Source organism: Grammomys surdaster, unplaced genomic scaffold (genome assembly GCF_004785775.1).
Source record: "Grammomys surdaster isolate TR1022 unplaced genomic scaffold, NIH_TR_1.0 126198, whole genome shotgun sequence".
Classification (NCBI taxonomy): domain Eukaryota; kingdom Metazoa; phylum Chordata; class Mammalia; order Rodentia; family Muridae; genus Grammomys; species Grammomys surdaster.
Window position 1 is genome coordinate 9,502,977 of NW_021621003.1, and position 27,765 is coordinate 9,530,741.

Sequence of the window (27,765 nt, forward strand, 5' to 3'; positions counted from 1 at the left end):
TTGCTTCCCTAAATATCCTGTATCTTTCACTCCCCCCAATCTCTACACACACACCCCACACATCATATGCTATACATATATATACACAGACCATGCATATACATATTCATACACACCACCTACACATTCACTATACACACATTACTCACACCATACTCATACACATGTATGCACAGACCACACATACACTACACAATACACAAAAACACAAACAAAACACATATATACAACACACACAACACATACACACAACATGCACACATGCGTATACACAACACACAACAGGTACACATACACAGCACATATACAGGCACGCATATCATACACACCATACACACACACACACACACACACACACACACACACACACAGAGCATGATCCCAAGGGAGCACTCTTCAACTGAATGACATCTCTAAGATTCTCTCCTTATTATGAGACAGGTCTCATTAAATTGTTCAAATTGGCTATGAATTTGTGACTTGCCCTACCTCAGCCTCTCATATAGTTAGGAAAACAGGCCTGTGGCACTGGGTCTGGTTCTTCCACCCACTAATAGATGAGAATTACATGAAGCAGGGGGAGGAACCAATGCCATCCCATCCTAGGGTCCCAGTCCTGAGGTATATCGGACACGTGATCTTCCCTAGGGTATTAAAACTCTATGCCTTGGCTTCCTAACCTGTACCTTGTGAAGTTGTAGGGACAGACTCATCAGTTGCCTTCACTATACTTGGATTGTTGCATTCTTGTGCTTAACACTGGCTTATACTGAGTGGAAAGACCAAATCTCTTTGCACTGTGGTTACCAGCAACTGCCAGGCAGAAGTCTTGGTTCATCCAGATAGATCCATTGGAAATGAGGATAAAATATCTCCTCTTGCCCCATCTCCCATATAAGACAAAGGGAATTATAAAACAAACAACATGTTTCCTATTCTCAAGGAACCTACAACTTACTATATTTGATTAACAAACAAATTATATAATACCTAGTCTGTGCCAGCTACTGTTCTAAGTACTTTACAAATATTAGGGAATTTAATCTTCATAATATCCCTGTCAAGTAGCTACTCTGGTTTTCTGTCCCTGGCCCAGCGAGTACATTGCAGAGCCAAGGTCAGACAGTGATCTGGCTTAACAGCCTGTGGGCCACACATGTGTGCAGGTGAGTTATAGACAAGACCATAGATTTCAGGAGGGGAAGGAATCAATGCCATTCTGTCCCAGGATCCTAGTCTTGAGGTTTATTGGACACATGATCTTCCCTAGGATACTCAAAACACTCGGTGCCTTAGCTTCCTCACCTGTAACATAATTTTGAAGATGAGGTCAGATTTGAACCCACAAAGTATATGGAAGAATATAGATGGCGGGATGGTTGGAAAGAGGGTATGTGTTGGTCATTTGTATAAAGAATCTGGGCTTTAGTCCACACAAAGCCAATGGGGAGACCTAAACGAAGCTGGATTTGGGGAAATTTCGCTGGTCATGACACACAAAATGGACTGCTGACACTAAGTAGGGCAGGTGAGACACGTGACACACAATCTGGAAGGGCAAGTAAAGCAAAAATCAAGGGATTCAGCCAGGACTATGACAGAAGGAGCACTGAAGGCAAACCTATAGGACTTGACTACAACTAAGAACTGATAGGTCAGCACCAGTCTCTGCCAGTCACAGGGACCAGAAGCAAGCTCTAGGGAGAAATAATGGCGTGTTTTTGGCCACCCAGAGTGGCACAGGGGTAGGCTCACTGGAGCTCTGGAGTCTCAGAGTACTCATGCTGCATGCAGAAGCAGGCAGAGGCTTTTCTAGCTGTCTTAACTGGCAGCTCATACGAGTCAGACCTGAGAAAGAATCTCAGAAACCTCAAATGTAAAAGATCCACCCCCACCCCATGTGGAACTACAAGCAATTCTACTGCTCGTAGACTGGATAATTCACAACCCTAGACTCTAAGCCAACCTGGGTCTTCCAATTAACAGGCATTCTATTCCAACCCCCACTATACTGGGAAAAGAAGAGCAAGAACTGAGGTTCTATGGGAGTTATAGTTCAAGAACATGACCAGTCATCCTTCTTGTAAACTCTTCCAATGGCCTGAAATCCTCCGTTCCATCCCAATTTTGCATAAGTCCCCAGAGAAGGCTTTGTCTGACATCACTAGGAGATGAATGCCAGGGTGAGGGCACAGCAGGTAGACTCATAAAACCAGCAAAGGGAACTTGGCTTTCACGGAAGCCGAAGCTTGCCTGGTTATTTATCTTTCATATCTGAAGCCTTGGAATTCCATTTTCATCTTGATGGGGATAATAAACTCTTAGCAAACTTTTATGGCTCCCCAGATGAAACCGAGGACTCTGCTTCCTTCCTGCAAACTCAGGCAGACTCTGAAATTCAAGTCAGACCAGAAACTGCTTTTGGTCAGAGGCAAAATGTGTTTATCTTTGTAGGCACAGCCATTAAGATGTGAGCATGAATAGCTGAAGAGAAAGAACATGAAGGGGGTGCGGGGGAAACAGGAAGAAATAGGAGGTACTGGCGATGAAGGAAGGAGACCATGATGCCATCAGCCCCCACAAGCTTTTTATGGTACTGACGGAGTGGGGCACAGGGAAGGCAGCTGTAGAGATGAGGGAATGGACCCCAGTAGTGGGCTGGGAGAACTTTGTAGCAGGAGGGCTGAGACTGGCTCATGCTGGGTGCTAAAAGAAATTGGGGAGTGGACACGGCACGCTAGAAAATTGTGCCCACATTTCTGTTTGTTGAAGCAATGTGGCTATGAAATCCACCCCCTCTGCTCCTCCAAACACTAAAAAGAAATCTCCAGATGGAAAAATCTGAAGTCAGACTGCAGTATGAAAAGAAATTTTTAAAAGAAGAGAAAAAGGCTCACACAGGAAGCAGCCTTCCTGGTTCTCTGAGAGATCTACCCTACAGATCTGAGTTATCTACATACTAAACAGAGTCCAGAGATAGGTTCTAGTCCACACCCTGCCTGGGACGAATTGCTTGACTTCAGGCAAACCTCGGTTTAATCAAGGAAATGAGCAAGTGACATGGTCTCAAATAACTAAGACAGACACAGAAATGTTGGTCAGGCTACCTTCTAGCCTTCTTTCATGGCAGAAATTACTAATCAGTCATATTCTTTAGTGCAGAGCCGTGGCAGGCTCTTTGTTACTGAGCTGTGAATCTTTTGCAAAGCTTTCTTTATAGGCACCATCTGAATGGACCCAGGAAATGAAATGTCCCTGGATTAGATCTTTCAGTCCTTAAATACAAGAGCAAGAAAACAGTCTATGTCCTAGACACTCTTAACTAAATCCCAAGTCTACCCCATTTTGTTGTTGTTGTTTTGTATTTTGATTGTGTTTGTTTGTTTGTTTCTCTTTTGGCTTTCTTTCCAAGACTTAGCAACCAAAATAGGGCAGAAAAAAATACAGTATAAAGTCTCTTGCCTTGACCCAAAGCTGGGAGTTCAAATGTGACCTTGTGTCTTTTCCCCCCCTCTTCATATTAGTTTTCACCCCAAACTCTATTCAATCCCTGTCCCCTCACCCCAAGGCTGGTGTCCAATTTAGAATATCATCGAGGTAGAGAATTCTATCCCTACTTTGAGATCAGGGCATAGATGACAGCCTAAGGAAGTTCAAAGGCAGTTAATTAGTACCCTCAGTTCTTTTGAAAATTATTAAAGAGTCCAGAATTAGAAATTCAGATTTCCTCCAGACTCCTGAGAACAAACACCTCTCCTCTAAATGGCTTAATGTGTCTGTTTAATGTACACAAAATTATCTTGCAGGAAGTGGGGGCTGTTTCTCCTGTCACTTTGAATCTGCAGAATATACTACCTTTGGCAAAGGGACAAGGGATCTAACTCTGACAGAATTAAATTCCACAGCAGAAATTATTAGGACCAGAGGCTATATAGCAGATAGAAACCAAAATGAAAGAGAAATAACTTCTTACCCCAACTCCTCATTCCAGTTCCATCTTGATCTCTCTATCTTAGTCCAGGGAGAAATATATATATATAAATTTTTTTTCCTGAGTGTCTTGCTGAGTTTTGTCTATAAGGTCTATTCAATAATACAGCCATAAGCCCCAGCGTGCAACTCCCTTAGTGCCAGGAGACTATGGAAATTGGCTTCCCATGCTCAAACTCTCAGGGGCAAAGAATCTGGGAAGGTGAACAGACAAAGAATAAAGCTTCATCACCAAGGACCCTGGGAAGGACACCCCTCCCTCCCAAGAACACAGACAGTCTTTGCTTAGAATCATGTTAATTAAATTGGAAACACTTGAAATAGCCCACCGAGGGTGTGTTTCGGTTGTTTTTCTTCAGCCCCTCTAGGAAGTTAACTCAAAGCATCATTTGGGAAATTACTGCAATCTTAATTGCATGGATCAGCCACAGCGTTGGGTACCCTCGCATAACTAGGGAGGTAGCCTGCATAGGGTTTCATTTTTTTTCTAGCCCCTTGAGTCTGCTACCTTACCCCACCTTAACAGATCCTTGATCATTCCTGACTGCCTCTGGCAGTCCTTCTTTCAAGTAAATGTGCCATTTATGAAATGTTCATAGGTGCAAAGATAGAGAAGTTTCTGCCTCTGAAATAGAAAAAAAACCAACAAGAACTGCTTTCGTGGTAGAGAGGGACATCTGTCACCTGGGGTCTCCTAAAGCAAAGGCTGGTGGAAGGACATCCCTTTAAATCATTGTAGACCAATGGGGCTGTCCCACTTCATACAGAGTCATAGTGAGCATCCCATAGACAAGGCCAAAACCATGAAGGTGGCTCAGTAAGGGGTTCTTTTACAGGTCTGTGGGTGACATGTTGCCCACAAACACATGTTTTGAATACATGGTCCCCATCTGGGAGACGCTGTTTTGGGAGGTCGTAGTACCTTAGGAGTTGAAGCCTGGTGGGAAGAAGTGGATCCTTGTGGGGGTCAGCCTTATGGATTGTAACCTAGCCCCTTCTGCCCACAGTCTCTGTTTCTTGATCCATTTGAGCTGTGAACAAGCAGCCTCGTGCACTGGCCACCACAGCTGTGAGGAGCCATGGACTTCACTAGGCTTTCCCTGCTACAGTAGACAGATTCTGGTTTCTCAGACCATGAGTATAAAAGAAGTCCTTCCCCCTTTAAGTCACTTCATTCCAGGGATTTTATCATAGCAAATAAAAAAAAAGTCAATATCTAATGCAGGCTCCAAGGCTAAAATATCTTATGAAAACCCAACTCCTCAGAATCAAAAGGTATAGGCTCTTTTCCCATGGCATTCTTCATCCTGTCAACTCCATGACCACAGTCCCTTCTAGAGAGATGCTCTCCTTCTTTGTATGTTTGTGCCTATATGGAAGAGATTCAAATAGAGAAAAGATCAAAGGAGGTAAGTGGAGGGTAGTGGCCCTATCTCTCAGGCCTGTAAGCCATGGGAAGAAGTTTAGATTTTATACCACTCACTAACCTGTGTGGAAGGCCAGGAAGAGACTTCCCAGATCTATCCACATCCACCTAATGGGACCAACAGCCAAGAAAAAGACTAATGTGCAGCTTTCTCAGTGCTGAAAAAAGGGCCAAGTGCCTTACAGGTCTAAAGCAAGTTCCCACAGGCCTTCCTCATAGTAAGTAAGATGGAGGATGTGGAAGCCCAGAGCTCGGGGAGCCTGAGAAGGAACAGACTGCTCATAAACACCCGATACTCATCATTTTACCCATGGAGACTCTGAGGTCCTGACCTGCTCAAGGTCACTCAAGAGGCAGGATTATAACACAGCTTTAGGCACACCATTAGTCCTTTGACAAAAGAGATCTGGTTTTGTATGTAAGTTGATCTCAAACAGGGCCTGGAATTCCAGAGGCGCACGCATACGCACATGCACACGCACTCACACACACATTAGTGAGCAGGGAAATAATGCTTTTGTGGAGGCTAGAGGACAACTTCAAATGTTTTTTTGAGGCACCTTTTGTTTCTTGTTTTGTTTGAGATGGAATCTCCCTTTCAGAGGTCCCTCTGATACCCCAGCACAGGGATTATTAAGTATGCACCATCACACGTGGCTTTTTTGTGTCGGTCCCAGAGCTTAAATGGGATCACTTGTGGTTATGAGGCAAGCACTTGACCAAGTGATCTGCCTCTCCAGACCATCAATCTAAACCTTCTAAACTCTGAAGTGGCTAAGAAACTAATTTACCGAGGTCCCGGCTTAGAGAGAAGCCATAAAATCATGGTAGCTTCCCTAACAGCTACTAAAAGCAACAGCTTTCGTTTTGCAAGGGGTTGTCCTCTAGGCAGGGACAGAAACCCAGATAGATAGTTCTCTAAGTGTCCAGTCTATAAAACCAGTTCAGCATAGACTCTCCAATACATCCATCACATCCAGACCTTTCTCCAGAAGCAAGGAGGATGGTCAGGACCGTTCTCTGGAGTCTTCCAAACACCATGCAGAGACAGGCAGATCTCTGGGCTCCATAGGCATCAATTCTAGTCTATCTGATGAACTCTAGGCCCCTGAGCAGGAAACTCTATCTCAAATAAAACAAAGTTCACAGGCTAACAAATCTAGCAGGGTTTGATGACAGCCAGAAACCAGGCAACTGCTACTCTTTGAAATACCCACTTTTGGTGATCTGACCTCTGTTTCATGGCATTATTACTGTAACTGCAGGCAACTATGGTGATTGTTTTTTTCTCCTTCTCAGTGAGCTATTCCCTACTTTCCTTAGGAAAGTTGCTCTAGCCACAGTCACAAAAAAGTGGGGTGGGAGACATTAAACAGGGAAAGAGAGGGCTGAGGCAATGGCCAAGGGGAGAGTTAGTTGACCCTCTCAGTCTACTGGATCCTGGGCTTCCATGCCTGTGGAAGGGCCAGTGTGACTAGTCCATTTACTTTCTGGATTAACCCATCTCTTACAAACAGGAAAGGCCTGATGGTCTGCTTGCCTAGGGCAGAGGCACATAGATGTAAGGAACCTTAGAAGCCCCAGGTTAAATGAAAACCCATGTCCTTGTAGGCTTACACACTGTGATCCAAGCTACCACCCAGAGGTTTCTGGCTTCATCTTCCCAGGGCTGTCCATATCAGCACATGGCTAATTTCATTAACTGGAATTAACTAGATGGGCAAAACGAGAGCCCGATGCATAAGAGGTTTGGGTGCATTTAATTAAGTTTATTCGCGTTCTGATTCCTCAAGACAGACAGGCAAGAAACAACTGGCAAGCCTTCCTTCTCTCTGTACCCAAACTAGAAAGAACAATTCTTATAATAAAAAAGTTCTGAGGCCAAATGGTGGCTTTTAGGTGGTGTCATTTCCCTAAAAGTGTCTTTTCTGGAAGATGCCTTTTTCTGGAACCTGACTATCTAAATGGGGCTTCTAGTCCTCCAGATTGGAGTGTTTAGGGCCCACAGGCACGAGTCCGTCTGCCTCCTCCTAAACATAGCCTCGCAAACTAAACTCGGAAGCGTCAGCTTGCATGTGGTCCCTAGTGTGAGCGACTTCATCGCCGTCTCTATTTTTGAGTCTCTCTACTAAACTTTCTCGCAGCTGGAATGGAGGTTCTAAGGACAGTCACAGCTCACTAGGAGATTTTTTTTTTCCCTCTCACAAATAGCCACATCTAAGCCTCTGAGGACTTGAGAAGCGAGGTGGAGAAAACACTGCACACCCTGACTGAAAAGCTCCGAACCGCCCATTCCATTCTAAGCCTCCAGGGGGCACCAGCTCTTACTGGTCTGGAAGCAAGAAAAAGAGGCAGGAGGGCAGTAAGGCAGAAGGCCGGCTGATGTCAGTCATATAAATGTATTTATTCAGCCCCTGGGATCCGGCAGCAGGGATTCACAGGATCTGAGACTAGAATTAGAAACAGTGAGGTCCCAGATCTGCTTGAGGGACTCCCCATAGCATCCAAGCCAAGCCAAGCATCCTGTTTTTCACCTTGTTTCTTTTGTGCTGCTTAGAGTTCTCTAGTCTGTAAGAAACAACAGGTATGTGGTGTCTCGAATGGTGGCTAATGTATAGTTATCCGGGGTGTTTGACTGAGCTTAGAGGACATTCTTCACGTGTATAGCTGTACCTGTTCATGTACATACTATGTTCACCCACATCTTCTGCCAAAGTGCCACACCTTTCCACGTCTTTTCAATGGGTCTGTGGTCACCAAAATGACTGTTACACATACCTCACATATGGTGCTGACAAGCCCACTGAAATCAGCCCTGTACCCTGTCAGGGTCACTCTATCTCCAGGGAAGACTGGGCATGGAGAATGCATTTCACTCTCTTTCCATGAGACTGATCTGTTATCCTGCCAAAAGTTTTTCTGTGACACACATGCCTATAACGACAACCCCACCTCTGGCCCTTGCACAGCTCAGGGAGGCTATATATGAAGTGAGAATTTCCTGGCCAGCTTGACAACGGTGAGTCAGGCTGGCATGAGCCAGTCCAGTCTCAGAAAGGCCAGACCCTGGATGGACCTGAATAAAGAGTGTGCACAGAACAAACATTGACTGACTAGGCCCACAATAGACCCATACTAGGGACGGCTAGCTATACCCAGAACCATCCAGCAGCCTTGCTTAGTGCTCCTTAGTCCTCTGAGAAAATTTTAGATTGAGGGAGGCTTTAAATCTGCTCTCTCTCTCTCTCTCTCTCTCTCTCTCTCTCTCTCTCTCTCTCTCTTTCTCTCTCTCTCTCCTCTCATCTCACTTCCTCTCTCTACCTCTCCACCTCCCCCTCTCCCCCTCTCCCTCCCTCTCCCTACTCCCTCCCTCCCTCTCTCTTTCTTTCTGCCTCTAGAAAGGATTTGTTCTCCCCTTCCTGCCTTTGTGGCTCCCGTGACAGCCTACTGTAACATGGTCTCTGGCTGACAGGTAACACAAACTGTAGGAGCCAATGTTTATTAAGCACTAATCACACAAGAGGCATTTTTCTGGCATTTATTCATGAACATATCACCACAACAGGAAGACCCAGAGTCTGACATTCTCCCCATCAGCAAGATGAGGAAATTGTGGCTTCAAAAGATGAAGCTCCTGGCCCAGAATGAAAGCCCTGAGGAGGAGTTAGACAGGGATGGTAGTCTGGCTGCAGCTTCAGCCACAACACACACAGAGGCCCTGTGTATTCCAAGGACCACAGCCCGGCAACTCCTTGCCAGGAATACAGAATATTTGTTGTCACAAAGTGTTCCATCTCACTGCCTGGTATGTTCTGATGACCTGGCCAGTGACTCAAGGAGCTGAAGAGAGAACAGGCCCCAGTCAAATCCCTGCTTGAAGGGCAGAACTCCTAGCTTGCAGCCCAACAGAGGCTAAGCAGGGTGAAAAGGGACGTTCCATTGGAATATACCAGTAAACATCTGCGGACTAGTTCCAGAGAAGTGGACAGGCAAAAGCCTGAGATAAAGACAAAAGCAGGTACTATTCCTATCCAGCCACTATTCTCTTGGCCATCCAAAGGTAGAGGAGTTACTGTACCATGAACAGTGTCTAGGGACACTGTGGGGCCAGCATAAAACTTTTGGGCCAGAAGGATCTTTCTTTCTCCAGAGCTGTCTGATTTCTAAGTCCGTCCTTTCTTTTACCATATGCTCTGGGGAGGCCAGAGGAGCCAACCTGCCGGCTAGTAAAATTAGCAGCTGGGCTTTTTACAGGGCACACTGGTGAGCTGGATACACTGAGTGCTAGTTTACAGGCCAGAAACCAGTGTGGGCTGAGGTACTCGCCCTACAGACCTGCATCAGGACAGCCCTCACACAAGGAGTCAGGGAGAAGAAAAAAAACACTGCTGTGGATATCCTGGGTGAAGGGCCTTGGGTAGCAGACTACAGGATGGCTATGAGACAAGAAAGAACTTGCTAGCAGCCTGGGGCTGCTTAGCCCAGCTTCTCTCTCTTCCTACTCTCTACTTGAGACTGAATTGAGCTTACAGGAGTAATATAGGTGCATTGTTCAGAGACTGCAAAAATATTGCATGCTATCTATTACTTTGTGCAGTGGACAACTTAGAAAATTCTTTGGGAAGAATTTCACCAGTTACTAAGGGAGTGACAAACATTTTCACCACTGGGCCAGACAGTAATTGTTTTTAGGCTGGTGAGTGTTTGGGACTCTATGAATGTTTCTCAAGTCTTCACTGGATTGTGTCACAAAAGTAGCCATAGACACACTATAAATGAACTTGCATGGCTTTATAACAATTAAAATTTGAGGGCAATGAAAATGATAACAGGAAGTAGAAAGCTAACTCTAACAAATTATCTTCTGACTTTAATTTAGTATGGCATGCCCTGCCCCCAGAATATTATAAGTGAATGATTATAGCTTTTTAAATTAAAAAAAGACAAGTTTGCATGAAAATAGAATCTTTTTACTCTCCTGCTCCAGATGCCTCTGTGAGCATATATATGCTGGCATGCATGGGCAATCTCCAAGATCAGAGAGGAAATGAAGTCTGTTCAAGTTCCCAGAGAATCATTTTTATCCCAAAGCATCTCTTTCGTTCAATGCTACTTAATTAAAGCAATGGGGATTCAGCTTGACCAATTGTCGGCAGTTATGTCAGAATATAATTGTGAACATCTCCAGCAACAGGCAGCTCACTCCCTGCAGTGGGAGCCTGCTCCATGCAACCGCTCCTGTGACATAATCTTCCATCTGAATAAATGGTACTAGGTCACCAATAACAAGTGTCATAACTCCAGTGCCTCTTCCACCAAAGTCAAAATACTTAATCATATAAAAATGTAATATATCATCTCTGATCTCTTGACTAACACCAACATACAAACACAGGATAAAATAAAGAGGCACAATTTGAGTCCTAGTAGTGAATTACTATGTGAGTCATTTGACCCAGCCCCCCCCCCGCCCCTTAAGGGTGTTCATGGAAATAAAACTTGTTGGCTTCCAATAGGACAGAAGAGAAGCAGTAACTACCCATAATACAACCCCAAAAGATTCTTGTTCTTTCTGCTCTATAGAGTAACTGTTGATGTTGTGACAATTTTATGTAGCTTTGCCAAAAGTATGAAAGGATAAAGGACTGATGTGAGGAAGAGAGAAGAAAATGGATATGTGTGCTGTGTGCAAACTTGCCACCATGCTTCACTGATAAGGGAGAGGACACACATGAGAGGCACGGCCAGCATTAGCAGCCTCACCCCCCACCCCCACCCCCAGATAGTAAGTAATGAAGGGCACTAACACATGTCACACAGGAGATTCATCATGCCCATGTGCACCCCTCCTTGGGTTCACTGATCAAGTGCTATGCTCAAACAGTTCAGCAATGACAGAACAGTGACTTTACCCCATTAACCCAACGGGGTGACTCCTGCTTGAAAAGCATTCTGAGCATGTATTTTTCTCTTCAGCCCCTGAAGATAAGAATAAAATGGCCTGGTCTGGGTACAAAATATGTTAAATGTCACCCATGTGACCTATTTAGAACAATAAAGGGTGAGACTGGCATTTTGTTTCTCTATACGTTGATAAAGCCTCCCCTAGACGTAGGAGCAAATAGCAAATGTTTTCAGTCGGTGGAATTATATTTGCATGTTTCCTGGAGCAACGTTCAAGTGTAGCAGCATAAGCAAGTGAGGAAATGAACTAAAATGAATGATGCTAAGGGCTTTGTCTTCGCCCAAGGAGCCAGTTACTGTGTCGGGGAAATCGGTCTTTTAAGAGAATCACAAAACGCTGAATCCATCAAAGATTTGACAGGAAGTCTAGGCAATGTAGTCATGGCTCAGACCTTGAAGTAAAGCTGCTGTTAGCCATAAGACAGATTTCTTTGGGATATAGTTGCTCTGGGATCAATGGAAATAAATGTGACTATTCAGAAATGAAATGTCTATGGAGATTGGGGGGTGGAGCAAAGCATTTGTATGTTTTTGTGTTTGTGTGTATATCTACATTCTTCTTCCTTGTAAATGGATTTTCCACTACTATCACTCTTATTCTATAAGACTGGCATTCTTACCCTTTGATTGCTTTATAAAGAGGATAAACTGATGTTTATGAAAGAAAGCACATGGACCCATCACCTGCTTCTGTCAATAAAGTTTTATTGTCATACATGAGTGGTGTGGGTGTTTGTGGCTGCTTTCAAATCAAAATGGCAGACAAAATAGTTAACATGGAGTCTGCATAGTTTACAGAGCCTAACATGTTCACAAGAGGAACATTTGCCAGCCTTGAACTAAAATATCTATATTGACTTTGGGTTTATGAGGCTAGAAACTACAAACTGACAAACAAAAGTTGGCCCAAGTGTTTCTTGCCTACTGTCTTTAGATACCACTTTAGCCTTACAAGGGTTTAATCTGTATGAAACACCTAACAGTGTGTATGTGTGTGTGTGTGTGTGTGTCTGTGTGTGTGTGTATGTGTGTATTAGGGAAGTAAGGAACTCAAGACAGAGAAGTAAAGAGAATAGAAAAAGAAAAGAGTGGAAGAAATGAGCCTATATAGAAGTCAAACCTGGGCTTCTCTATGTTCATGGGGGCCAGTCACCCTTGGCTCATAGCAGCCACCAAATAGATATTATCCCTTTCCCAATTGAGAATAATCATGGTGTTAGCTGACAGATTCGTGATTTCTAGTGAAAGCAGCATATTTAATTTCTCCAGGAGTGTGTGCCTGAGGTAAATAAGGTGAAATGTAGGCAATGCTGCCCTCAGCCACGCCCAAGCATTTGGGAGGAATCCTAAAGACATCTTCCTTCATACTGAAGTCTCACCGAGTATAGGCCAACTCCATATCCTAAAATGGAGCTTCTCAATGAATCTTCCGACATGTTCCAGAATTCTAAAATAAGCATGTTCTGTTCTACGATTGTCCATCAGCATCTGTGGGAGATTGTTTCCAAGACTCCCTGTGGGTATCAAATCCAACGATGCGCTCGGCCCTTATATAAATGGTGTAGTACTTGCAGAAAGCCTACGCACATCCTCCTGTAGGCTTGAAACTATCCCTAGATTACTTGTAATACTTAACACCATGTAAATGTGATGGAAATAACTGCTCCACTATGTTCATCAGGGATGACAAACAAATGAAAGAAAGAAAAAGAGGACACACACATTCAATGAGTTGCAATTTTGCCCCAATATTTTTGATAGGTGATTGATTGAATCCATTGAGGATAGACCTGCAAGCAGAGAGATCTAATTTTACTTTCACAGTAACTAATTTGGAGGCTAGGGGGATAGCTGAGTGGTTAAGAGCTAGTATGCAATAGGCATAAGGACCTGACACGCCTTGGTAGAAAGCCAGGCATGGTTCCATATTTCAACCCTAGCATGGTGGAGTGGGAGCAGATACAGGCATATCACAAGAGCTCCATGGTCAAGCCAGCCTAGCCAAAATGGTCAGTTCTCAGTTCAGAGAGAGTCCCTTGCTCAAGGCAATGCAACATGGGGGACGACACTGGGTGTCTTGCTCTGGTCTTTATATCCAGATGCACAGGCACATACGCCTACATACTCACAAGCATATCATACACACATACACACACCATGTTGTTTTTAATTAAAATTTTTAAATAAGATATTCCTGAACTTAAAAACTGAAACAAAGGAAGAGACAACCTTGTCTGCATTGCGTCACTTTGGTATCCTATGGCTCAGGCCTGTGTTTCAGAAGAGAGCGCCGCTCATCAGCCACTTGGGCTTTTGTCTAGGAAACTTGGTCCTAAAGAGAGAGACTGAGACCTGAAACCCTGGAGTCAAAGAACGGACCACTTTAGTGCTGAGGCCCAGCTGAATATTGCCTACCACCTGTCATTTCTTGGATGGAACTGAACAATTATCGATTTAATCCAACAGTATGAGTAACTTACAGTTGGTTTTGTTTGTTTTTGTTGCTGTTTTGTGCTTGTATAGAGTACACAGCCAGAGCTGTTAAGAAATTACCATTTATCAAATGAAGATGGTACTTGGCCAGTGAGATCAGTTGTTACAAATAATCTAGGCTAGCTAGCCAGTCTTTCCCCAGCTAGACCTCATCTACCATATGCCAACCTTAATATCTCACCTATAACAATAAGACAGGTGAAAGGGGGCTCAGATGTGGAGGCCAAGCTCTTTTTTTTTGTTTTTGTTTTTGTTTGTTTGTTTGTTTGTTTTTTCGAGACAGGGTTTCTCTGTGTGGCCCTGGCTGTCCTGGAACTCACTCTGTAGACCAGGCTGGCCTTGAACTCAGAAATCCGCCTGCCTCTGCCTCCCAAGTGCTGGGATTAAAGGTGTGAGCCACCATCGCCCGGCTGAGGCCAAGCTCTTAAGCATGCGTTAAGAAAAATAAATTAAGAACTGAAAGAGGAAACTGAAGAGCCAGGGTATAGTACTGGTTTGGTTCCACTGTCACAGAGATAAACATCTGGACAGCTCAAAACAAACACAGCTTTGGACTCAGAACATGCAGGCCAGCTTTGTCTTGTGCTGGTAAAACCTGTGTTCTGTACAAAGCCAGACTCTACATAATCCTCAAAGATGTCTGAGACACTGCTCCATGCTGCAGGGATCCATCCCTTCAAGGGGATCCAGTACCCTGGCAAGATTTTCTTCAAGGAGACCAGAGATCAATTGACACCTTGGATAGCCCTAGGCAAAAAGGATTGGGATAAACCTGTTTCTACCTGTGAGGGTTAGAGGGTCAAGACTGGGGGCCTCAGTGGATGTGTCTAGAACAGTAATATTAGATCATCATACTCAGAGCTACATCAGGTAGTGACTTAGAAATGGCATTGTCCTTACCTAGGTAGTCATAACCCAGAAGAAACACTAAGCTGAACATCTGAAGTCCATGTAGCTACCTAGCTGGCTCTGCCACTAACAGCTGCTTTGCTTTCTGTTTTCCAAGCAAAATCTCTCCCCAAGCCTTGATTTTTCTCAGTTGTGAAGGAGTGATGGATTCTTTGGTAAGATTAGCTTACTTCCTCACAATGAGCCCCTATGTGACAGTTAGCTATAATTGTCAACTTTCCACAACACTGAATCACTTGGAAAGAGACTTGATGAGGGATTGTCTGCTGTGGGTTGGCCTGTGGACATGTCTCTGGAGAACTGTCTTCATTAAATTAAATGATAGTGGAAAGACCTGCCCACTGTGGGCAGCACCATTCCCTAGGCAAGGGTTACCAAAATGTCTAAAAGAAGAAACCTAGCTGAGTATAAATAAGCAACCAAGTGGACATGATACACTTATTCTCTCTCTAGTCTTGCTTCCTGGAGTTCCTGCCATCTGGACTTTCCCACACTGTGGACTGTAACTTGGAATTATAAGCTGATAGAGACCCCTTCTCCCCCAAATTGCTTTTTGTCTGGGTATTTTATCATGGCAATAAGAATGAAACTAGAATGCCCTGCAACCCAACAGCTGTGTAGGATATTTGAGTGAATACAATGGCAGGGCCCATGCCTTTTCAACTGATGGTGGCAAGGAACATGGCTTTCACAGTGCACGGCTCACAAGATGCTCTTCATAACATGGTTGATGGTACATTAGCAGTGTTGATGTGTTTGGGGAGTGCTTGGCCTTATGCTCCCCAATTGTACAATATCAGTCCTACCTAGCTCCCTGACCTCGTGACCTACCTACACTTCAAGCCTTGTCTTCCATAGTGTGTTATCACTAAGGTAGCAGCTCACTACCCTAAGTTGTCTCAGGAGCTCTTCCTCTGAGTAGCCACCCCTGCCTAGGTGGCTATAGGATAGAAAACCACAGCACCCTACTGTCAAAATCTCCTTGTCCTAGAAACTCTGCCCAAATTCATTAGCTTGGTATTCTCAGGCCAGACAAGCCATCTCCAGGCATCTTTCCAGGCCTTCTTTGAACTCAATGCCTTGGCCTTCTTAGCCCTTGGCATCCTTGGACCAATCTGCAGAGTCCAGTGATGTACCATGTGCTGTTCATACAACTTGCTTTCCTTGAAGACATCATTTCCTCCCTTTGGCTTTTAAGATGCTCGTCGACGTTTGAAAGGGAAAACTAATCAGTGAGCAAGCTTTCTGTCTTAGGCCCTTTTCCTAGCTGACTGCTGACCAACCAAGAAGTCTCTTCCTCCCTCTACTCAGAATTTTTGTTATTTGTTTCTAAAGCAGGATATTGATTTGTAGCACAGGGTTTCTTTGCACTTGTGATTCTCCTGCCTCAGCCTCCCAAGTCCTGGGATGCACATCACATTTAGCCTTTCTCCAGGTTTTTGGGGTTTTTTTTTGGGGGGGGGTTGTTACTCATCATTGAACCTGGAGCCTGATGCATGCTAAGCAAGAACTCTATCGCTAATGTCAGTGTTTATTTCCTACCTCATCAGACAAGACATTTGGCCCAGAGCTGGAGCTTGGGGACCCTCAGATGGCTCTGATGAGCATACTAGCACTGGCTACGATGGCCTTGGACAGGTGTGACTATGACATCATTTCCTACCCTGCCACTCTGTGTCTGCCACAGCCACTGTGACATACATTATGCTGGTAAACTGTCGTGTGTGATATGAGCTCACTGAGAAGCTGAATCTGAAACGGGGCTGTTCCTACCCTACTTCAGACCCAAGCAGGTTTCTCTCAGAGAGCCCTCCAAGGCTCCCTTTTCTGTAGTGGACTGCTCCTGCAATCTCTGTGACAGGGAGGGTAAAACAGGGAGGCTGAGAGTAATAACATATGTAACACTAGTAATGATATAGTACTAGTAGTGGTAATGGATATTACTACTGTCCATCCCATAATAAAGTGCCTGCAGTGAGAAAGAGAACTGGAATGTCAGCCATGAGAAGCTCAGCCATGGGTGGAGGGGGCATATATTCAATTTGGGAATTCCAACTGACTGTCTCAATTTTCCCAGTTCATATCTGTCATGTCTGCGAGATGTTTTGTATACCAGTTTGATGAACTTTGATATCTATCCACTATGTGCTATTTTCCCTTTTACTTTGGCTTCTATTCTTAAAATTGCTCAGTCAAAATTCAAAGAATGGCTATCAATAGATCATTCTCATGACTGGACAGAGCAGCCACCATATATGTGGAAGGCACAGCCTCTTCCCTGTCATACAAGAATACGCAGACCTGGAACTGAACCACCTCAGTTCTCTCCAGAACAAAGTTCAAATCTCTGCACAGAAACCTACTTACAAAATTAGAAGACAGGATAGATGACAGCTGCCCCCCCCCCACCCATCCAGTAGCAAGCCACATACAAATCTTCATCAGATCCTGTCTTGGTTCACAAAGGATCTAATTGTCTTCATGTTTTCCCCCTTGTAGCAACTGACCTTGCTAGTTTCTGTCCTCTGAAGTGCCAACTTCCCACCTCCCCTCTTTTAAAGTCAGTCTTCAGCTAGTGCCAACATGACTATTTGGCTTAAGCTCAAAGAAGGTACCTTGGATCCCAGGGTCCAGTTCTCCCATCTGGTTATTTGTCTAGTCCCCTGAGTTCCTCAAGCAGGGTCTGGAGTATCTTCCCCACTCCCCCCAGCAGTGAGGGAGGCACCCATCCCAAACATACTGCCAGTAAGGATTTGAATGAGACTCTCCTCACCTTCTTCACTTTACATTCACCTCCTCACTGAAGAAGCAGTTTCTGGAGAACTATGAATACTTCCCCAGGTCCCTGCTTGATCTTAGACCCAGTAGCTGATAAGGCCCCTGCTTATTCTACCTACCAGCCAATTGACTCTTGTCTGAACCCCTACCTCAACCCCAAGAAAGGTGACCTGCACAAAACATTCCGAAGTCATGAGGAGAAGTCACTTGAATGCATCATCAGGAAATTCCTGAGCTAGAGCAGCTCCAAGAAAGCTACCAGCCAGGGCTGCAATAGCAAAGGAAGCCACCTAGGCTGGATCATGGGCCTGTCAGGGATAAAAGACAGTTCCCACCTGCCTAGTTCTTCCCTATTCTTTACACTGAAACACGAATAACCCCAGTAGCCCTTTGGCCCCAGTAAGCGTGCCTTAGTCACAATTCTTAACCCAAACCAGGGGCTCATAAGGCCAACTGGTGAAGCCAAGCTCTCTATAAGCAGATAAGATGTGCCTGTGTGAGCCCTGACTGTGGAGGGCCTAAGTGACAGAGCCAGAAACATGGCACCTAAGAAATAGAAGAACACAATATGTATATACACACACACATACACACACATATACAAACATACACTATACCACACACACATACCCTACACATACACATTATACCAACATACACACACACACACACATATACTATACCACACACACACACATACACACACACACACACTATACCATACACACACATACGCACACATACATACCCTGCACATATATATTATACCCCTATATACACATATCACACATATGCACTATACCCCACCCTCAATACATACACATATGCACACAAGAAGCTGTTCACATCAGTTAGTCAGGGGCTAGCTCACACAGTAACAGAATAGGACAATGTACTCAAGCAAGTTCTTCCAGTCACTAGAGGACAGCAGGAACTTGTACAAACCAACACACACATGAGTGTGTGCCTAAAACCACATATAAATTCTCGCTCTCCCTCTCTTTCCCTTTCTGTGTGTGTGTGTCTGTGTCTCTCTGTCTCTTTGTCTGTATGTGTCTGTCACTCTGTCTCTCTGTCTCACTCTGTCTGTGTGTCTCTGTATCTTTGTCTCTGTCTCTATGTGTGTGTGTGTGTGTGTCTCTCTCTCTGTCTCTCTCTCTGTCTCTCTCTCTGTCTCTCTCTCTGTCTCTCTCTCTCTCTGTCTCTCTCTCTGTCTCTCTCTCTCTCTCTCTCTCTCTGTCTCTCTCTCTCAGAATTAGTATAGGTAGACTCCTGGGTCCTAGACTGACAAACTTTGGACACAGTTCTGGTTTATGTTGCTATACCCCACGCTTTATCCTGAGATCATACAGGTATAGTGTGTACATGAGTGTTTTTGAGCCCACATTTGTACATCTGTTTTACTGATCAAGGAGGTTCGGTATAACCTGCAAGCAGGTTGTGAGTGCATGATGCTGGCCTACTTTCTGTAGACAGCCTCAAACTGCAGGTTTGGATATGTGTAAAGAATACCATGCTGATCTGAGAGCTCAGTGGATCACTGGCCACTCACCCCACTTGACCTGGAGAAAACCCAGAGCATTATCACCTCTCGCAAGCAAACCTCCTCTGCAGATACAAGAGCACCTCATATAGGAGGGGTCAGGGACTCACCAGAACTCTGCCAGTCAGTGTCTGGGCAGATATCATCACCCCTGCCCAGTCCTTCACAGATGTCATCCAGCCGACTTCGGCTGCCACCACCTCCTCTTTTTCGTCCACTGGCTTGAGAGTACCATCTGCCTGGCTGGAGCCATTGTTTATCTTCTGGGCCTCCTGGCAACAGAAAGAATCAGAGTTGAGACATAGGAAACAGCTGGATTTAAATCAGATGCTCACCTACAAAGAATCAGAACCCAAAGGGTTTTCCAGACGGGGGAATATGGCATGAAGATACAGAAGTGGGAGAGAAGAGATCACTAAGGATTTTATTTTCTTTAAAGATTTTTAAAACCAAGCTGTGGAGATTGTTTATTGGGTAAAGCACTTTCCATGCATATGTGAGGACATGAGACTAAATCCTCCAAGCCTAGGAAAAGCCAGGTTTGGTAGAGTACACCTGTAACTTCAACACTCTTACAGAAAGATGGAAAGCTGAGACAGAAGGATCTCCAGATCCCCAGAAGCTCACAAGTCAACTAGCCTGGTAGCATACACAACAGACACCAGCAAGAGAGGTTCTGTCTCAAACAAGGTGGACAGAGACGACTGACACCCAAGATAGTCCTCTGACCTTTACATCCTTTGCTGCTCAATGCTTTCTTCTGCCTCTGTCTCCTTATGTTTTTCACCCGGGCACTCTCAGTGTCTCAACAAAACACCAACTCTCTTCTTCCAACGCCACTGCTTTGCTTTACTGTTCTCCATAGCTCTTGAACCCTCTATCCATACTCCATAATTCACTAATTTATTTCATTTATGTCCCCTGTTCCAACACTGCTGTCAGGCTGCACACCTGACACTGTCTTAAGCACAAAGGTAGCATTGTAAATATTAAGCAAATTGGGCATGGTGGTCCACACCTGGAATCTCAGGAGGCTGAAGCAAGAGGATCTTCCACAATTTTAAAGCCAGTCTGGGCCACAGAGCACAAACAAACCAAAACGAAACAAAGATAACACCATCACCAACAACAAAAACAACCCCAAGCAATCTAAACTTTGGATGAACGGCTACAAAGAATTCTGAGTATCTGCTTTTTGTCACCTCCAGAGCCCTAGGTTTGGGGATACAAGGTAAAATATAGGATGCTCAGTTGTATTTAAATTTCAGGTAAACAAATATCTCTATAAATGTGTCCAAAAATACATGGGTTATACATCCACTGAAGACTCATCATTCTAAAATCAAATTTTGACAAGATTCATACTCGAACACCCACTGAGATTATTAATGCAGAAGGAGATGGAAGAAAATGTAAGTAAATTATATTCATCACTTATAATCCTGGGATTCATTTTCAAAGAGACAAACACTGGGGATCACTGTGCTTTGGACTAAAGTGGGTCTAGGGAGGGGGAACCAAAGGCAGAGGCAGAAACCTTCTGTGAGGAGAAGGGTGGGCACATTGAGACCAGGGAAGTGGTGAGGACTGGGTGAGTTGCTGGCCTTAGAGCAGTCCTGACTCCTGCTTCTCTCCTGCTGGCTGACCCTTGCTCTGGTAGAGTTGGACTGGGAAGCTGGGGCTGTAGGACTGGATGAGCACAGTATTTTACTCTCCAGTGTTTTAAGCTGCAGGAGCTGGAACAACCCCAGTGGGAGCCTGGGAGAAGGAGGCCTTGGACCACCTGCTGATTTGTGTGACATCTGCTGATCAAGCCTCCTAGGCTAGTCTCAGTGGTCTGTTAACTCTTGTCCTGGTGCTGAGACTTGAGGGGTGGTTCTCCAGCAGGACTAGGAGGATGTGATCTTTGGCAGCCAGAAATCTAGCTCTCCCACCAATTCAGGGACTGCCCTGTGAGATTGGGATGGGAGTGGGGATGGGAGCAGCAGGGGGCCAAGTTGCCTGCCCCCCAGAACTAAGCAGTATCCAAGGGTACATAACAGGAACTCAGTACCAAGTCCCAAAATGTCCCACCTCCACCTCACATCTGACATTGACACTGAAGTGCAGTGGCTCTCAGGCTTGAGTTTGTTCCAAAATCAGAATCAAAAGGTGTGTTCGTTCAGCTTCTCAGAGTGCCAGGACCTGCTCCAGAACCTGCAGTTTTATCTGACATTCATTCCTGAGGTCAACTTAGAGGACCACAGGCCTTGTTCATGCCACATAGATCATGGACCTTAACTCCAGCACTTTCCTAGACTCCTCTTCAGCCAAAATCACCTCCTACTTTCAGAACAGGCCAATGAACAGTGAGGGCTGAGGAAAAGATGTGCTTTCAACCCAAAAGATCTTATGTTTGTTTTTGCTTGATCATTTTTGAGACAGGGTCTCAGGTAGCGTCAAAGTGCCTCAAACCAGATATATAGACAAAGACCACCTTGAACTTCTAAGCGCTGAGCTTATAGGCACACACCACTACTACCACTCCATGCAGTACTAGAAATCAAGGGCAGGACTTTCTGCATGCTAGGCAAACACACTACCAATTCAGCTACACATAACACCAGCCAACTGGTCTCTGGCTGCCACCTGGAGGGCCAGTTTCCTGCTGCTTGAGCCTGGTGTCTCAAAGGACAGACACTTTTCAGCATGAAAAAGGCCCAGAGGCAGGGAGTCCCCTATAGCCACCATGATTTTAATGCATCTATAATTCACAGCACAAGAGGTATACAGCCCATAGTGTGCTATTTCACCAACCCTCTTACCTATTGTTTTACAAAGCATTCATTATTTTAATTGCTTTATGATAGGCAAGGAAAAACACAAACTAACAGAAGATAATGTCCTTGTTATTATTTGCTTACACTAGATGTTATGAGCTTAATTACCACACGTGGGAGGCAGGACTCGGGGAGGGGCCACAGAAGCAGAGAGCTACAGCAAGCCCTGTGCCAGCCTGCCAGGTTAGCTGGGAGATTCTGTGCTTAGAAGACAGAGTCTCACACCCCTCTACTAATGTTACAATTCCACATACCAGAGGAAAGGGGGTGGGACCTGGAGGGGTGAGTGGTCCTGCTGTGGACATGCAGGAGATGAGAGGTATTGGGGTAGATAGAGTTTATTAGAGCATTGATGGTCCCCATTTATGAAGTCAGAACTGGGCTTCAACAATTAGGATGTAAAATTTCTCTGCATATTCATCTTTCTTAAGCTCTGTAGAAATCCAGCAGATACGTGGCATTTCATAGACCATTTTACAGAGTCAGTAACTGACAGCAGGTGTTACCTGGGAGAGTAGAGAGCCTAAGGGCTCAGGCTATGAGGAGAGAGCCCACGAGGACTTGGGTGCACTCTACTCCCTTCAGTCATGTTAACTCTGAGCATGTGCCTCCTCTGTACAGAGTGGGGAGAAGCACCCCACCTCTGGGAAGGTATGAAAGGAACAGTGGTTCAGGCAGTGTTCAGTGAAACCCCAATTGTGACACCTTCCTAGGATCACTGGGCCCTGGGAAGGCCACTGGTCTAGAGTAAGCCTCCATAAAGTGACAACAGAACAGAGAACTTCTGCAGGACCCAGCAAGACTGTGGGACCCTACCCAGTAAAGCCAGGGAGGAATTCCCACACTAGGCAAGCTAAACCAAGTACTGTCTTAGATGCATCCTGGCCCCAAGCTCCATGGGGCCAATCTCTCCCTTCCAAAAAGTGCCAGGGTCACAGTGAGGCAGTTTCTGGGTCCTGGAACTTTGTTTCTCCTCTTATTTTCCATGGCAGACTGCCATAGAAGGGAGACACACTTTGTTCTGAATGACTAAGTGCCTATCCAGCTCCCCCAAACTCTCCACTTCTCTGGAGAGGACTCTACCACTACCAAGAGAGGATGACCGACCTTGTTGTCAGCCAGGTTGTCACTGTGTGAGCCTAAGCAAGGGAGATACTCTACTTGCTGCAGCAGACTTCAGACCACACTGCCCCAGCCTCAGGAGGACCGACCACCAGACATGGAAACAGATGGAAAGATGCTTCGGAGAGGAGACAGAAACATGCAGAAGAGGCAGAGAAACATGAGGAGTAGGGCAGTAGTGCTGGCAAAGCTCCAACCCTGATACTGAGTCTGTGCTACAGCTTCCCCATCCCCAGTCATCAGTGTCCACCTTGGGAGGAGTCCCAGAAAAGAGTCACTCAGCTTTCTTTCAGAGAGCCCTGAGTCCTATCTCTAGCCCTGCATTCCCAGTAGCCTTGGCCAGGCACAGCTGCATGCTGGATTCACATCTAACCTTGGTGCTGCAGACTGAGGTTAGAGAAAGTCTCTAAGCTAGACTGTAGGCACGGGAAGCTGAGAGACACCAGAGAGTGGAATGGTCTTGGTCTCCTCTGGCACACACCCTATTGGACAATGGCCTTTCCTACCTTCTCCCCATTCATTTTAGTGTTGCTCTCACAATGACTTCCCACCAGCAAGGACACAGATGGGCTCACATCTTTTACATCACCTGTGGCCAACAGCCTGATTGGACCCCAATTACTGGTGGCCAGCATACAGACCATCTGTTGGGAGATTTGAGCATATCTACCAAACAGCAATATAACTTAAGAAGGGATCTCAGAATGCTAAGCAGAATAAGCCAGACTCAGAAAGACAAATACCACATTTTCTCTAATGTATGGAATCTAGATCTGAATACACATACTTAAATATGACATGAAAATAGAACAATCTGAGAGGACCAGGGGGACCAGGGGGAAGGGGGAACAAGTATATGTACAAATACATACATGAAAACATCATGGTGAAACCTACTACTTTGTGTGTCAATTTTTTAACGCTAAGACAGAAACTGGTTGGTAACGTCTTAAGCTATAACTGCCCTCCCTTGATAGACAGAGGAGAGAGAGGGCTATGAAGGAACTCACAAGGCCCCTCACTCAGGCCAGCTAAACAATGCTCCAGTTGAGACACAGCCTCCCTAACTGCTCTTGTGTCTCCACAGCAAGAGGACTGCTTCAGATAGGGTCACTGCCAAGATGCTCCCCATGCTACCCAAGGCTGAAGGGTGTGGGACCTGTGGGAGAAAACACACCTTTCCCAGAGGGGTTGGGCTTCCTGGAAGCAAGGACCACCCTGGCCTGATCCATGAGTGTAAAAGCTAGATTCAATCCTAGGACTCTCTCTCCCCAGCTCTCAACCCTCAGATCTGAGGAGTCTGTCAGACTTCCTGAATTGGACACAATGCATCAGGAACCTCAGGTCTGTGAATCAGGAGAAAGAACTCTGAGAAACTAGACACCTAGGTCAGTTCTTCTGGGTAGCTTGAGGCAAACCATGTCATGTCCCCCAAATCTTGTGTTCTTTTCTGTAAATGCTCAATCCCACATGCCCTGCTCAGTGATTCTTGAGGAGGTCCAGGTCACATAGAGAAGAGCACGTCCCCAAACATAGTTGTTTTGTAAAGAGAAGGACAGTAATGTACCCCTCCCTTCAGGTTCAGGGCTGCTCTCAGGGACAACACACACACCAAAGCCAGCAGCGTCACAAAACACAAAGCTGAAATGCAGCACACTAACCTGCATTTCACTGCAAGATGTAAAGTAGGGGCCCTTTCTCTTCTTACTACCAGGATGTTGCAATGAGTGCAAGTCAGAGGCCTTGTTCTAGCAAAGCCTCCTGGTAGGGTATGAGCAGCCATCACACCTTTCCTGTCCTTGCCTGGTCAGGCTACCCACCCCCTAACCAGGACCTGCACACAGACACATGTTGACACAGCCAGAAACCAAGGTCACCACGCCTCAGCAGGTAAGTAGAGATGGGAAACCACCTAGTCCAAGTAACTGAAGAGGACCATGCCAGGAGCTGCAAGCCTGGAATGGGTTAATTATACCCCAGGCTTTGGTTACTCTCTCCACATCTCCTGCCTGATATACCAACATTTTCGGGGGTCGGGGGGAGAATTCCAGAATTTTGTTTCTTTAAAAAAGCACAGAAATATTAAAAGAATGTGCTTTCATTCTAATCCCAAGTGTAGGGATGCGGGGCTGCTGTCTACAGCAGCTGACCATGATTTGCCTCATGCTCTAGCAGAAGTGTGGTTTTGTCAGCTGCAGATAGTTTCTGTGATTGTGTAACTTTTGCAGCTCTGTGAACTTTTCAGAGGATCCCTGAGAGGCAGGGTGGGTGTGGTAGTTGGTTGTTTAAAGAAGTTAAATGTGGTTTGTTAGTAGCCTTAGTCAAAGAAGAAACAAAAGGAAAAAAAATAGATTCCTCTCTCTCTCTCTCTCTCTCTCTCTCTCTCTCTCTCTCTCTCTCTCTCTCTCTCTCTCTCTCTCGTATCCTATCCTTGTTTTTCTCCTATCTAGTACTGAACCTAGTATTGAGTGTGAAACTGGGAGGGGTATAAAGGGTGGGAAAAAGAAGAACCTACAAAGTAACAAAGACCAGCTACAGCCTCAAGAGGAGTTTAGGCAACAGCCATCTGGGAAGGAGAATACAGTTTTTTAAAAAGCGAATCAGATCACTTTGTCACTGTGCCCAACACCCTTCTGAAAGTTCTCCTTTCTTCTCTGAAGACAAGTCAGTCCTCACACTGTCCCACCCACTCCTATCTGTCACCAGAAGGCCTGAAACCCACTCCTCTCACTGAAGCTGTATTGGGTTCCCTGTGCTGCCAGAACTGCCCAGGGCTACTCCTATATAGAGGTTCTTAGCATAGGTAGCTAAGATCTACCTCATATCCTCTGCCCAGTATGCACACACTGGCCTCCTGGGTGTTGGTTGAAGCATTCATCTGATTCCTGACCCTTTCCTAACCACCCTATTGGACATAGCATCCCTGTCTAGGTAAGATTTTCATGTCCACCTGGAAGACTATGTACTTTCATCACACAGTGAAACTCCACAGGGGAGACCTCTGTCAGTTTTACAACTTAAACACTGCAGGCTCCAGTAAGTACAAATCCATTTTAATGGAGTGGGGGAAGAAAAAGGAGGGCTGGGAAGGAGGATGGAAAGGGCAAGGAGGATAGAGGAGGGGCTATAGAGAGGACAAATAAGGGGAAGAAAAAGGAGGAAGACAGAGGAGAAAGAGAGATGGAGTGGGCAGGAGGGAGAAAAGAGAAGAGGTAAGGAGAAGGAAAAGAGAGAAGAGATGGAAGGAGAACAAAGCAGAGAAAATGGGAAGAGAGGAAGGAAAGAAAATGGGGAGGAGAACAGACAGAATAGGGGGAAGGAAGGAAAGGGAAAACCCAAAAGAAAAAGGGAAGGAGGAGGAACAGGGAAGAGAGCTGCAGTAAATGAAAGGCAGTTCTTGGCAGGCACAGGATCTGGCTAATATTAGTAAAGAGCAGAGTAATGATAATGACACTGGCTGCCATTATGAGCATGATCACAGCAGTCCTATGAGGTAGGTGCTAATGTCCTCATTTACCAGACACAGGTCTAAGCAGCTGGCCCAAGAAGGCACTGTCAGAATTTAAACCTCACTGTCTGACAGCAAAAGGAGGGGGGTATACAAATCTGTCCTGCCATCTCAGGGACAGGGGATGACAGGAAGGAATGAATATGGGGGTGATTGACTCTGCTATGGTCTGGGAATGGTCTGTCATCTTTCCAAGTGTACACTGCAGCCACTTCTGGCACTGCGTGTACCTCAAGGGACCTTCCTCAAGGTCTTTATACCTCGGAAAGTTGGTTAAATCAAGGTCAGAGGAACATTGTCCTTTGTCCTCCAAGAGCCACTCCAGAACCATAAATCCTACTTCAAGTTGTTGAATGTCAAACTGGAAATGAACATGGGTGGCTGACAGGCTGGGCAGCCCTCCTGCTGAGAGCTGAGATTCACCATGCAGGAGAAGATCTGATGTTATCCCTTGTCCTTCACATCCTCAGAGGCTCAGCTGCTCTCTTATCAGGGCTTTGTCGTCCTAGGCCTTTTTCTCCCTGGCTGGGTTCTGTATGCCCTAAGGTTGTGATCTGAAAGAAAATCACTTCTCCATTTCCCTCTGGAACATCCGAGAAGCTAGATGCATCTCCCATCCTGAGAAACCTATGCTGGAGCCTCCTAGGGCCTTAGGACCATGGGATAGACCAGATGATCAACTCCAGAGGGCCTTTGTAGAAGCTTTCATCTCCTAGGCCTCATGGCCCCACTGTGTTTCAAATTTTCCAGGTTTACATAATAAGCTGTTTTCCCTGAGCCTGTACAGACAGGCTCCTCATTGAGTTGTATTGTTCTATCTGTTTAGACCCCTTCCCAGCCATACCCCATGCCTTCCTCTGGCCCCCTCCTCATCTGTCAAGCTGAGCTAGGCACCTACACACAGATGCCCTCAGCTGGACAGACTGCACAAGGAGCTTCTGTTCTACCAGACAGATAGTGATAGGTGGTGAAACCGGACCTGTCCTTGGGAAGTCCATATCCCAGCATAAGCCTGAGTGGTTTCTCTGAACAGATACCTTACCTTGGAAACAAGAAGTAGTGAGTTAAACTCATAGTTCTGTGCCCTAGGAGGCCCAGTCTTTTGGGGGACCACAGAGGACCATGCTGGGAGGGAGGCCCAAGCCCTGTGGCTATCTGTTCAAAGCATCTTTGAGCACTTGTCCCCCATCAAGGCTCTGTGCCATCTACACAT

The 27,765-nt window shown here is 45.5% G+C and overlaps 1 protein-coding gene across 27 annotated transcripts in view; it reads right to left on the bottom strand.

Moving 5' to 3' along the window:
- The window catches only part of Kcnma1 (potassium calcium-activated channel subfamily M alpha 1), a 688,486-nt gene that overhangs the window by 468,255 nt on the left and 192,466 nt on the right, over nt 1-27,765 (bottom strand). For 25 of the 27 annotated variants that reach the window (XM_028758452.1, XM_028758459.1, XM_028758458.1 and 22 more), the window contains exon 2: nt 19,214-19,375. The exons of the other annotated variants lie outside the window; for them this stretch is intronic. In XM_028758452.1, the coding sequence (XP_028614285.1) occupies nt 19,214-19,375 (162 nt within the window). The remainder of the gene's footprint in view (nt 1-19,213; nt 19,376-27,765) is intronic. 27 annotated transcript variants of the gene reach the window in all.